Source organism: Haliotis rubra, unplaced genomic scaffold (genome assembly GCF_003918875.1).
Source record: "Haliotis rubra isolate DU_JTF1 unplaced genomic scaffold, ASM391887v1 Scf56, whole genome shotgun sequence".
NCBI lineage: Eukaryota > Metazoa > Mollusca > Gastropoda > Lepetellida > Haliotidae > Haliotis > Haliotis rubra.
The window spans coordinates 2112618-2125408 of record NW_025767257.1 but is presented as its reverse complement, the minus strand read 5'-3'; the positions used below and the strand labels follow the sequence as shown (position 1 = coordinate 2125408).

At 38.6% G+C, this 12791-nt stretch overlaps 1 protein-coding gene across 1 annotated transcript in view; it reads left to right on the top strand.

Annotated features, from left to right (window-relative positions):
• The first annotated feature begins 4962 nt into the window (after positions 1-4962).
• LOC124253966 (tyrosine-protein phosphatase non-receptor type 23-like) overlaps positions 4963-12791 on the top strand; it is a 49696-nt gene continuing 41867 nt past the window's right edge. Inside the window, 6 exon segments of the mRNA XM_046687819.1 lie at positions 4963-5054; positions 10959-11033; positions 11443-11570; positions 11656-11734; positions 11736-11783; positions 12468-12602. Of these exon segments, the coding sequence (XP_046543775.1) occupies positions 4968-5054; positions 10959-11033; positions 11443-11570; positions 11656-11734; positions 11736-11783; positions 12468-12602 (552 nt within the window). The 5' untranslated portion in view covers positions 4963-4967.

Here is a 12791-nt window from a genome sequence, read left to right as displayed (position 1 = left end):
GTAAATAATCGAATCTGGACTGCACAATCTAATGATTGACATATTGTGCATCGATCTACTCATCGATCGAGAACATGCATCAACCAAGTCGGAGAGCTCGGCTATATAACGGCGATCTGTAAACAATCGAATCTGGACTGCACAATCTAATGTTTGACATATTGTGCATCGATCTATTCACCTGCGTCACTTCTTACGACAAGCGTGGGTGTCTGAAGATTGGTACCGATTCGGATTCTTCATGGGTGTGGGGAACCCAAAACGTTGAGTGAATGTGAATATCAGTAGACCCATGGCCGTGACATGAGTATGGTAGCACACACATCGCACGTGATACAATACGTGCCTCCCTCTTCATATTGAAACTGGACGCTACAACAGACCCTCCACCCCCTTTTAACACAGAGTTTGCAACTTTTGCTCAAACAAACTTGAAAATGTAATTCACTTCCTCTCCGAATGTTCACTAAATGAAGACAACAGATACGACATTAAACAAACATATATTTACAGCAACCCCTCAGACCTACTTGTTAACCCATGAGTGACAAAAACCCCAAAATATCAAACACACTGCAGTTACACCACACAAAATGACTGTATTACCCAAATTTACTAACGTCAGGAAATACTCGTTTCATCCGGCGGCCATATGAACAACGTTTGAAATCTACGTATCATCTGGCCGTCAGATTTACACACGTTTAAAGGGGTGTTAAAATAAACGAACATTCAACTCTGCATTTACATGTATTTCACAGGTGTGTAAATCTGGCCATTGTTTCCATGTGTTTCCTAACATGTGTAACATATGTAAATGCTGTGATTGTAGGACATGCATTTCAATACCCTTGAAATCTCGTATGACCAGGGTTAGGTTTGTCATATATTTAGTACATGCGTAAATGGTTGGAAATGAGTAAATATAGTGTTACAAGATTAGCACTACTTTAACATGTATTTCAATGGTTCTGTAATGTAACTGTCACATAGGGTTCGTTAGCGCGTCCGACCACGCCATAATGTACTGAGATAATTAGAAACACATGGTGAAGTGATACCCATGACTGAGCACCACTAATAACGTGCGTGTCTTCCTTGACATACACATGATGTCTGTTTAAAAGGTTCAAATATCGGGTCTATGGGCCAGAGCGATATGTATGTTAGGGAGTGTGTGTGTGTGCGAGGGAGAGGGTGTGGCATGGGGGTAGGCTTAGGGTGGGGTGGTGGCGGTGGGTCGGTGTTGGGGTACTGATAAGTCTTTCTAACCAGTAGGTAATATCGTTTATACTTTTTGTAATGGAAATTACATAACAGTTTAAATAACTGACCTTAGGTACACTTCATATATATGCTATACAAGGAGACACTGCTAATTAGAATAAAACACAGACAGATGTGTTCACACAGACATGAACCGGTAGGTCCCTAATTTTAGTGCTCACTTGTATGAGTTATCCGACTGATCATAACTGAACAAATTTCATTATCTATACTTTCATAAAAGATGATTACAATGTATTAATGATTCCCGGTGTAAATTACTGTTGTAAATGTGTGAACATGCACATACTTGGTATGACCTCTTTTTGATTCGGAATACAGGTATTATTCCATACGGACGTTTTCTCAAATTTCAGTTACCCGACGGAATATACTGTAGACATATTTTGTTTCCACCTCTTTGGTAGACTAAAGAAAATTGTAGTGATTGCAATTAGCTCATAACTAAGCAGTTTCGATAATTATTGAAAGCTTACTACCTGACAGCATTATGTTGCTCATGCGTTTTCTTTTTTGCTTTTGCTTTTTGCTGTCTAATTTGTTATACATTATATAATTATGTTAATCATTTTGGTATCTCAATATCATGGAATATAATTTGTACTTATTAATCTATCAAAGTACCGAAACGTATTATCTGTATGCTTTTATTTGTATGGGTGGAACTGTTAAAAGTACCTTCGTGCAGAATTTCCAGGAAATAGAAACTGAAAATTACTAGATCAATGGAAAACTAAATTGGATAAAGATCGCAAACAATCATTATTTATATTCCACTTTTTAAATTATCAGTGTGCAGATCATGTCACTAACATAAAAACTGAAGGATATATGGTGACAAAACTGGGTTCAATCTTGAATGTATAATAAATGTACAAATGTATATTCTTTAACAGTATCAAGGAATGATGGTCCGAGATATGTTTTTAAGACGCCAAATATTCATTTAACACCCGACACACACCCTATATCCCTTTCTCAGGTATTTATTTACCCATTTTACACCACACCTTTATTTTTTACCAAAGTGTTATACATATGTTTTAAATGCTAGTGTCTCATAAGCCAGGATATGGCCAGATGTTAAACATTATTTTAGTTTCTTATACTGTTGTAACTTAATTTTATGTTTAACATGTGACACTATAATAAACTCATTCTGTCTGCAATATTCAGAAAGCTGTAAGACTTCAAATGACGATTTTGGATGCAGATAGTAAGATTGTTATTGCACTAGTAAACGCAATATGCCAAAACAGCGAACCGACCGAAGCGTCCTGTAAATCAAAACCTGACAGACAAAGTGATAATTTGAATGTTACTGCGTCAAACAGGCATGGCTGTTGTGAAGATGAACGATTCTCGGTAGCCATTACTAAACTTGAGTTGCTTGGCAGCATCACTGTAGTCGGTTGTGGACAGACGAAGGCAGTAGCATGCGATCATATACACTGCATTCCTATAATAAGCGCCCGGGCACTTATTTTTTCAACGGACTTCCAAACCGGGCGCTTATTGGAGACCCTGCACTTATTGGAGACCCTGCGCTTATTGGAGTCCCGGCGCTTATTGGAGACACGGCGCTTATTTAATCATGCACTGAGTGAGTGAGTGAGTTTAGTTTTACGCCGCACTCAGCAATATTCCAGCCATATGGCGGCGGTCTGTAAATGATCGAGTCTTGACCAGACAATCCAGTGATCAACAGCAGGAGCATCGATCTACGCAATTTGGAACTGATGACATGTGTCAACCAAGTCAGGGAGCCTGACCACGTGATCCCGTTAGTCGCCTCTTTCGACAAGCATGGGTTACTGAAGGCCAATATTCTAACCCGGACCTTCACGGGTTAATCATGCACTGACACACATGTTTACAACACCCCGTCGCTCCTATTTGAAAACATAACATTATCAAAGAAACAGCAATAACTCTGTGTTTCAGCGGCATGCACATCTTCCCTTTATGTGGTCTTATAAACAATAACAAATTCGAATTTCCAACAATTTGAACAAAGGATTTCTGAACATTAGGTCGTAAGAAACGTCAAACACTTTTTACACAGTTGACAATTGTGAATTGAAAGTTCTTGAATCTCGTATCATCTAGTTCTCTGGGTCCATCTCTTAAAAAACCAAAAACCAAAAAAACCATATCCAGTGCTTATTAGAAGAAATACGGTAGGCTACACAGTTATGTTAGGCAGCTGTTTGCGACCGAATCTGAAACTGACAATTTAATAACATATATGATATATATATATATATTGATCTTGTGTGTTTAATTCATATAAAAATATAACATATGTGATATGTGTTGATTTTTGTGTTTAATTATACGCTTCGCACATGACTGTATTTCGAAACAATATTTGTTTTGATGTAGGGATGCCATGTGGCTCGATTTGAACAATAACGCCATATATAACGTGGTAGTCAGTGATGGTCGTTGTCGGCACAGGTACTACAGATACTTACCCCAGGTACCCCATACTAAACAAAGTCAAAATACGGAAGAGTCCATATTCCGCAATCCAAAACCGAAACCGCATGTAGTTGTTCCCGTTCAACAGATTGCGAGTGGTATTCAAAGTGGTATTCAGTGGTTACTGTGTATTCTCATTACTTACATAACGCAATCAAATGTATCTAATACAACAGCATGACAGTTCCGATCAAGAATACGACACAATGGGAATGGAATCGTCCTAGGGTACGTTTCTGTATTCGCATTATGGCCAGGGTACATATCTGTGTACAGTGTACAGAAACGTACCTGGGGTACATATCTGTAGTACCCGTGCCGACAATGACCCCATCAGCGTCAGTGATGGGTGATGATGACATGGTGCGTTCAACTGCCTCATACGCGTTATGATTTGTAAAGTGTTTTCATCACAAGGAATAACTAATTTTCAGTCGAGTTCATTTGTCTGAATAGGTATAGTAACAATCCAGATGTAAACAAGCTAGAGTTGCTCCCCGCTTCGACCTCTTATTGGGCAAGAACATTTCCGGGTTAGACAATCACGTGCGGTTTCGTAAATTGTTGATTTCATATAGAGTTTCCCACACAACTATTTAAATATGTATTTGGTGGCAGCTGCTGACTTTGCGACAAATGACACATGAAAATGAAACAGCGTCGGTGCACATCATCAACATATTTATATCACTAGAAACTGAGAACAAAGTAGCACTAGTAAAATAATATTCATAAGAAACAAAAAAATATAAACCCAAAATACGTACAATACGTACAACGTACAATACACTTTGCATAAATGCTGTGGTAAACACTTGTGTATGATTACAAATATAACTCCCAAATATCAATAACTTTATCAGATAATAGTTCCAACGTCGACAATGTTAATTACTCCCTCCTTCCCGTTCACTCCGCATATCAGCCTTTCGCCAAAGCACTAAGCAGATGTTTGTAAGGGAGTAGGAAATTAGTGCAATAATGTACGCCTATGTTGATTAGTTTTGAGTTAATAAATTTAACAGTGCAAAACTGTTACAACACAAGAATATATTACAAATCCATAGACAGACTTTCATATGAACACACAGATGTATGACATTACCCATTTCTCATAGTAATCGTTATCACAAACTTCAGCGGTAGAATTAGAAAGAACGATTGACTTAAGGAAAGTAGTATATACAAAAATCAAGATGGAGGCAGTGCCCAGGCTGCCGATGTTATCCTTCGAATTAAAACACAGCCCAGAATACGTAGAATTTGGACCATCACTGAAACAGGTAAAATATCATATGTGAATAATCAGTGTATATGATATTTTCGATGGGTTGCCATTTGTGCCACGATCACTTTATCAGTCGGCCTGCATTGGTAATCAAAACACTGTTTGACATTTCCGCATTTATGTTGACCATCGCACGTTTGTTTTGATAATTTTTTGTTTGGACACGGAAGCATTGGTCATGAAATATACCACACTAGTTACGCATAATTATGATATTGTTCTTATATTATATAATGTGGTTGTACACATAATAAGAGTACTTTTGCGAGAAGTTTCAACCTCGAAGATGACGTGACATAAATCTAACCTTTATGCTATCGTTGATCACAAATGTCAATGTGATTATATGTAAACATTGATATTCATTTTATAGTTCTACTATCGGCATGACTGTATATTGGTAATAGGCCAAGGACTGCCGATTGTGATCTTCAGCAACCCATGCTTGTTGTAAGAAGCGACTATATAACGGGATCGGGTGGTCAGGCTTGCTGACTTGGTTGACACATGTCATCGTATCCCAATTGCTTAGATAGATGCTCATGCTGTTGATCACTGAATTGTCTGGTCCAGACTCGTGTATAATTACAAATATAATTTTGATATATATTTATCATGTTTATACAAGTGTCTGAAAAGTGACCGCTATGCGGCTCTGCTACTACCTAAGACAATAAAATTACATGGATATGTAGAATATTACATTTATCATGTTTATTATCCAATGGTGTAAGTTTCAGTGGAAATAGTAAGGTGGTTTGAAAAGTAGACACTGTTAAAGGTTGTCCAACATTTTGTTATGTGTTAAAAAGCAGTAAGTTTCTCTCAGTTTTATTGTATACTGAAGACCGTGAAAACTGTGAGTGAACAAAATACTGCCTGAACAACACAACAGCATAAAATGGATTTGTATGCATATGTATGACATTATTCATTCAGTATATAAAATAGCTTCCCATAAAATGTAATACTGAAAACTGATTTTCCTAAGACTTCAGCTGACAACAGAGTCACATGAAGATGAGGGGTATAATCCTGCTATGCTGAACACTGGGTCATTGTGACTCGGGTCACTTGGAGAGAATTAGCTTTGGACCATTACAACATATTTTCATGATGTTTTGTTCATGGTGAACCTAACTATTCCATACAAAGATCCACTTTGTAATCAGATATGATTGGGTAGTATTACAGATTATAAGAAACGATGAAATTGCCCAACGCAACAAAGGATGTAATAGTGAAATGGATGGACCATGTAGTAATTAAATTAGTACTAACATTCTCGGTTTCTCCTGCTTGTGTAGATGTATTTTTTTAGGATAGGACCCTTCTTTAATAGTTATTATGTGCCTATTTCTCTTCATAATCATACAGTTTAAGATGATAAAATATTGCTTGTTTCTTTTTAATGGAACTACCAGGATGTAACAGTTTGAAAAAAAGGAGGACATGGCATCATTTATAAAAATAAAGTTAACATTTTTCATCATTACCACGAGAAGTAGTCTGAAATGATGATCATTCCCATTGTTGTTGTGCATCATTTTGTGTCAGTTGTGGCATCATGCAGCATGAAAACCTTGGACAATTTCCTTTGAATTTACCAAGTCTTTGTATTTCTAATTTCCTAATTCCTGCTACATTCATATTCTAAAAATATTGAGAGAATGTGTGCAACTAATAGATGAATGGATCTCTTAAAATTTGAGAAAATGCTACACAGTGTAAACTCTCATTTTTGGGGTTTCATTTCAAACAAGCAGTCTTCCGAGCACAGTGTTTGTTTTCACACCTAATATATTTTCTTTGATTTCATGTGGACACTTTGTATTGGTGAAAAAGGCCATATTTTATTATATTCTAAAATGTATGAGGATTTCAGTGATGTTTGTGTCCCTGCTGACTGTGAAATAAAATTCAAATATACGCTTCGTGAAATGTGATTTTGTAAACGATATCCCATATGGCAGAAAGCTCACATTGTCGTTCGTTTTCACATATTTTCCAAAACATCCTGACCAATTCTAGGTTTATCAAGGGTGTTACAGAAGCATCACTGGTGATTGGAAGAAAAACAGATATCAGTGATCACTATGCTATTTCTGAAGTTCATGCCTCCAAGTAATTATCCCCATAAAGGGCATTTACCTTTGGATTCACTTACTTGTCTAGCTCACCTTTATGTTACTCAGTTTAGGTACCCCTTTAGTAAAACCTCCTTTGCAATCATTAGGTGAATTCAAACATCCTTGTACAATTCTTAGGATTAAACAGGCAATCTGTACCCAAGGAGATTTGTACCCAGACCTATTCAGCAGACTTGAACCCAAGTGTTGACGATCCATACTCACTTATACCTAAACAACTGGAAAACTCATACCCAAAATGGCTGAATTCCCAGATATTGAGCCATCAAGACCTCAGTCACGAATGTATGAATGTATAATGAATATATGTTTCAAATGTTCAATGAATGTTATTATATTATTATATGCCACATTTCTAAAGCGCGCCCCTTTTGAACTACTTCAAGATCACTCTAAGGCACTTCACAATTTGTTTTTTCACTCGATCATTGGATGTCAATCTCAAACGGCACATTGTATTATCAATCTCAACTCCCTGGGGATCATACAACTCTTGCAGCCATTAGGTGCACCGAGTTAATGTGGCTTTCCCATCCTTACAAGGTACCCATTCACAGCTGGGTGGACTGGGACACATAGTCACGGTACTTTGTCCAAGTTTACTGCACGTCGCTGTACCCGCAACTAGGTGTTTGCACGTATTCACATGATTCATGTGGCCACCATCTGGTCATATACCAACGGATTCGTGTGTTCTTTTAAGTGCACAGGGTTGTGTACTGTACACTAGGGGTTGTGACAACCCTGAAAGAGTCTTCACACAAAGCTGACTCCAAGGTTTTTGAATGTATAAACTGTATGAAAGTTTGAAATATATTAGGAATAAATGTTTCAGAATTGGGTATGAGTCATCCAGATTTAGGCATGAGTCATTCAAATGTGGATATGAAGTATCTAAATTTGGGTACCGGTCAACCGAACGGTATGAATGGTCCAAAAAGGTATGAATCTGAATGTTAGGTGGGAGTTTGCCATTTTTGTTGGGTACAACTACAAATCGCCATGGATAAGGATATAGTACCTAATTAGACACCTTTTACAATCCTCAGGGCAGTTGAGAATCAGGGTGTTGTCTAGTTATCACTTCTCTCGAAATCTTTATAATGTTTCTCAGAGAAAACATGCTACTGTGCATAAGCACAAGTAAACAGATGATTTGTGTAGCACCTGTGATACGGCGATGGCTAATTAGATTAAGTCATTAATTTAAAGGCACTATTTCACACCACACTTCTCTAAAAATAAATAATGCATTTCTCTCAATAATACTAACTATCGTATCAGCCCTCGTGCTAGGGTTACACTATGTTCTCGGCAGCCCTGTTTTTTGACTGAAACATCATGAAACAGGGACAAAGCGGGATGGATGTGAGACAACGTATCGGGACTGAATCAGCAAATGTTACAGTCTGTGATTGCCATTGATGCCGTGCCCAGAGTTTTAAACTGTTCAAAATATTGTCACGGCAGTTTACAGTACTAATGAGAAACACAGTACTATTAGTAGGCCGTAGTAAAAGGGGGGGAACGCAACAAAACGTGACAGCATGTAAAAGGCTGTAACAAAACTTGACGGCGGTCCGTAGTGGGACAGGAGGCATGTGTATTCCCAGGCATCTCACAGTCATTTCAATTTTGTCACGTTTGGCCGACACCTTAAAACAACAACATTTACGGTTCAGTGAACAGATTATCTACTACCTGTTACCTATATATTATAATGGAATAGTCCAAATAGAAACACAGGAACAAACTGAAGCTATATTATTTATTTTGAAAGATGGATGAAAAGACAGTAATTTGAATTTTTATTGCTGCAATATAAAAACTGTTTATTTTCATAAATATTTCGGTTTAACCTTCTAGTCTAACGGGAGTCAGCTTCATCATATTGAAAACATTAGCTTAGCTATTAGAAATTGCGACACTGTTGTATCATATAAATCAAATAAAGAAAAATGTGAACCTAAATATTATTCATATGGAATAAAGAAGTTATATGTTTTGCACACAATATTAAGATATATGACGAGTGCACTTAATTACGATTTATTTAGAATAAATATTTAAAATATGACGCATCATGTGAATGTGGCCATGGATGAGAGAATGTTTTTCATTTCTTCCTTGAATGTCCATTGTATACTACTCAAAGACATAAACTGTTACAATCTTTAGAAAGTATTGTTAAAACTAGAACACTGATTGGTATTAATCATATCTTACATGGCAATGCAGGTGTCTCATTTACTGCAAATCAGAAATGTTTTCAAATATGTACATATCTATATCTCTCCAACAAAACGTTTTCTCAGTTAACTTCTATTGTACATATGCTATTATTGGGAAGGGTCTTTTCTATCAATAAACACAATCAAACCTCTCAGTGACAAACCTGTTTTTTATATTCGATAGTAATTGATAGTAAAATCAATTTTGAGAAGAGAAATCATTTATCATTTAATCACAACAAAGTTCTATTTACCCACAATCAAATTTCTCAGTAACGAACCTGTTTCAGGCTCACCCTGCTCTACTCATTAGACAGTGGACTGTTCCATTATACCCGTAGGTGTTACCCTACTTAACCTTTTAGTTCAGTGTCTGTCAATTGGGTGTCTGTCAATTGGGAGATAACCGTTTGGCCACATTTGTTTGGCATTTGGTCACTGTTGTTTCACCCTTGCAGTCCGTTTTGTCCCGGTTCTCATGGCAAGCTGGGTTGTATGGTAGCCGAGTCATCCCGTTCTATCACAACGCATCCAGCAGTCAGATACGCCACATTGCGTTCGCTGACAGTCCATTTTTGCAACTGATGCTGGCCTTCTTGCTGACGCAAGGACTCAATGTATGCCCAAAGCTGGCCGGCGTCCACGTTTCATCCGTAGAAAGTCTTGACAGAATGCGCAAAACGTGTCAAAACCTTGATCAAAACGTGAGAAACATGAAGGAACCCATAACAAGACAGGCCTGGAGGAAACGTAATGGCATCCGTAGTGGACTGCAGGCCGAGCCGTAGTGCGTCTTTCAGCTTCCAGGACCCGTTTATCACAACGGCCTATCACGGATAGTGTGATAAACTGTGAAAAATTTAGCAGCACCAAACAAAACTTGACTTTGGAGGGAAAAAATGGCCGAAATTCCACGCCACACTATGTTTCTGGGAAATGGGGCTGCCGTGGCCTCCAAGAACATAGTGTAACCCAAGCATAAGGGAAGCTACCATATAATTTATTTAAAAAACAATTACGTATTCAGATATTTAGATTTACAATATTAAATTAAAAAGTTTGAATGAATTAATGCAATGTTGTAGGAAATGACTCTCGTGTCCTCTACCTGCCGAACATTATTTCAAGCAAACCCCATAGAGTTATGTCCCTTGGAGTGCTCTCTATGAATATTCTACGTACCACTTGGGATTAAAACCAGTTTGGCAAACACCGACAACACCGCGTGCGACAGTTTTCGATGTGCAGAGCAATTGTTTACATTCCATATATGGCAAGTGCTCTCTGTTTGGAAGCTGTTCGCCTCGAAGTTTCAATTATCGATTTCAGGCAAATCATAAGGGATAATAAGTCTTTTATTACGTCAATAGGAAGCTAAAGTGAGTGCATATGCCCCAATATATATAATATAGGCCAAAATATTGTTGAAAATGTGTGAAATTGTGCCTTTAACCTAGCTTGGCTTCAAACATTCAATGTTGATGGTTAATATATTGATCATGTTATAAATGTTTGCAGTATATTCGAGAGCACTATGGGGAGGACCCTGCCCTGTACAACAAACCATGCACTGACCTGGAACAGCTCAGACAGGTAGGACTGGGGCAGATTATCATCCATAATAAGGGCCGTGCAGATAAACATGCTGGTCCAGAATAAGGTACACTGGTATCACTGATAATTAATATCCATGAACAATATGATAATTTATACAAGCGTTGTGAGAGCAATACAGATTATCATTATTTAACATGTATTTCATATGTTTTAGGAAGTTTTCTAATATTCTCTGCCTGACCTCTTTGACTATCCTAGGGTCGGTGGAATAGCCTAGTGCTTAAGGTGTTTACTAGTCACACCAAAACCCTGACTGATTCTCCTCATGTGTGAACCCTTTTTCCGGTGTCCCCCACTGTGATATTGCCGGAATATTGCTAAAAGCGGCATAAAACCTGACTCACTCACTCTTTGACTACCTGTGTTTTGCTTGGTGTACTTCCAGGGTGCCATCCACGTGAAGCGCGACTTCATGGGTTGCAGCACTCTTAAGAAGTACTATGCCCAGCTGCAGTTCCTGCAAGGTAGATTCCCCATGGGGGAAGGGGGAGAGGCGGCGATAGCCTTCACGTGGTGAGTAGCTGTCCTACTGGAGACTTGTGTGTTAGACCTGTGATGTGAGACAACTCACTGACACTATGGCTCTTGTGTGTTCCAGGGAGGACATTCAGACAGGAAGAGAATACATCCTCGGGGACATCAAGTTCGAGCAAGCCTGTATCCTGTACAATATCGGTCGCTCTGCATTCCATCCTGGGAGCAGTGGATACTCGCCATAGTGCTGAGGTAACAATATATCAGTCTTATTGGAATCAGATGTTTGTACTTGCTGCTGCTCAGAGATCTGTGGACATTCCATTACAGGTCACTTCAGAGCATGATCACAAAAGTAAAGGTCCAGATGTTTTCAAATCATGCAACTTTAGGATGGGGATCTCCAAATGACAGTTATGGGCAGCAAGACTGATTGCATCACGGACCCACCCTCCACATACCTCCCACCCTCCCTACATACCTTGTCCCTCACATACACCCACACCCTACATACCTCAACCACCACCACCCCAACACACCTACATACCTCGTCCCTCACATAACCCCCTTACCTCGTCCTTCACATCCCCAACCACACCCATACCATATGCATTACTCACTTTTCACCAAAACATTTCTCTAAATAGTACTATCAATGAAAGTACCAAAGTAATTCAAATGTATAAATGGAGAATCATTTGATTAGTTTTTAGAACACACAATGTGAGGTGGTATTTTCATGTGTTTGTTGTCATGTGAAACATGTCTTGACTTTCTTGTAATATATGTTACATTTGGGATTACGCTTTCTCAGCTAAGTACAGATTCTAGTACATTTCAAGTTTGAGCCCCATGTGGGATTTTAACCCACGCTCTCAGATTCAGGCACCTATTGTGTTTTTTTTGTAATGTTTTCAAAATATGATCTTTTTTCAGGGTATGAAAGTGTCATGCACACATTTCCAGTGTGCGGCGTGGGCTTTCGAACATCTGCGAGACTATTTCGGGAGTTCGGCAATGAGTACAGACATGTCCCACGAGCTTCTTACATTTCATGTCAGTCTCATGCTGGTAAGTTGTCCCGAATGTCCGATCTCCATTAACTAGCACCCAGGCTGGGAGACCAACACTTAAACTTTGCCTTATTCTGGGATTGGGGTTAAGGCGTTCGCTCGTCATGCTCAAGACCGGCTTTCAATTCCCCACATGGGTACAATGTGTGAAGCCCATTTCTTTTGATCCCCGCCATGATATTGCTGG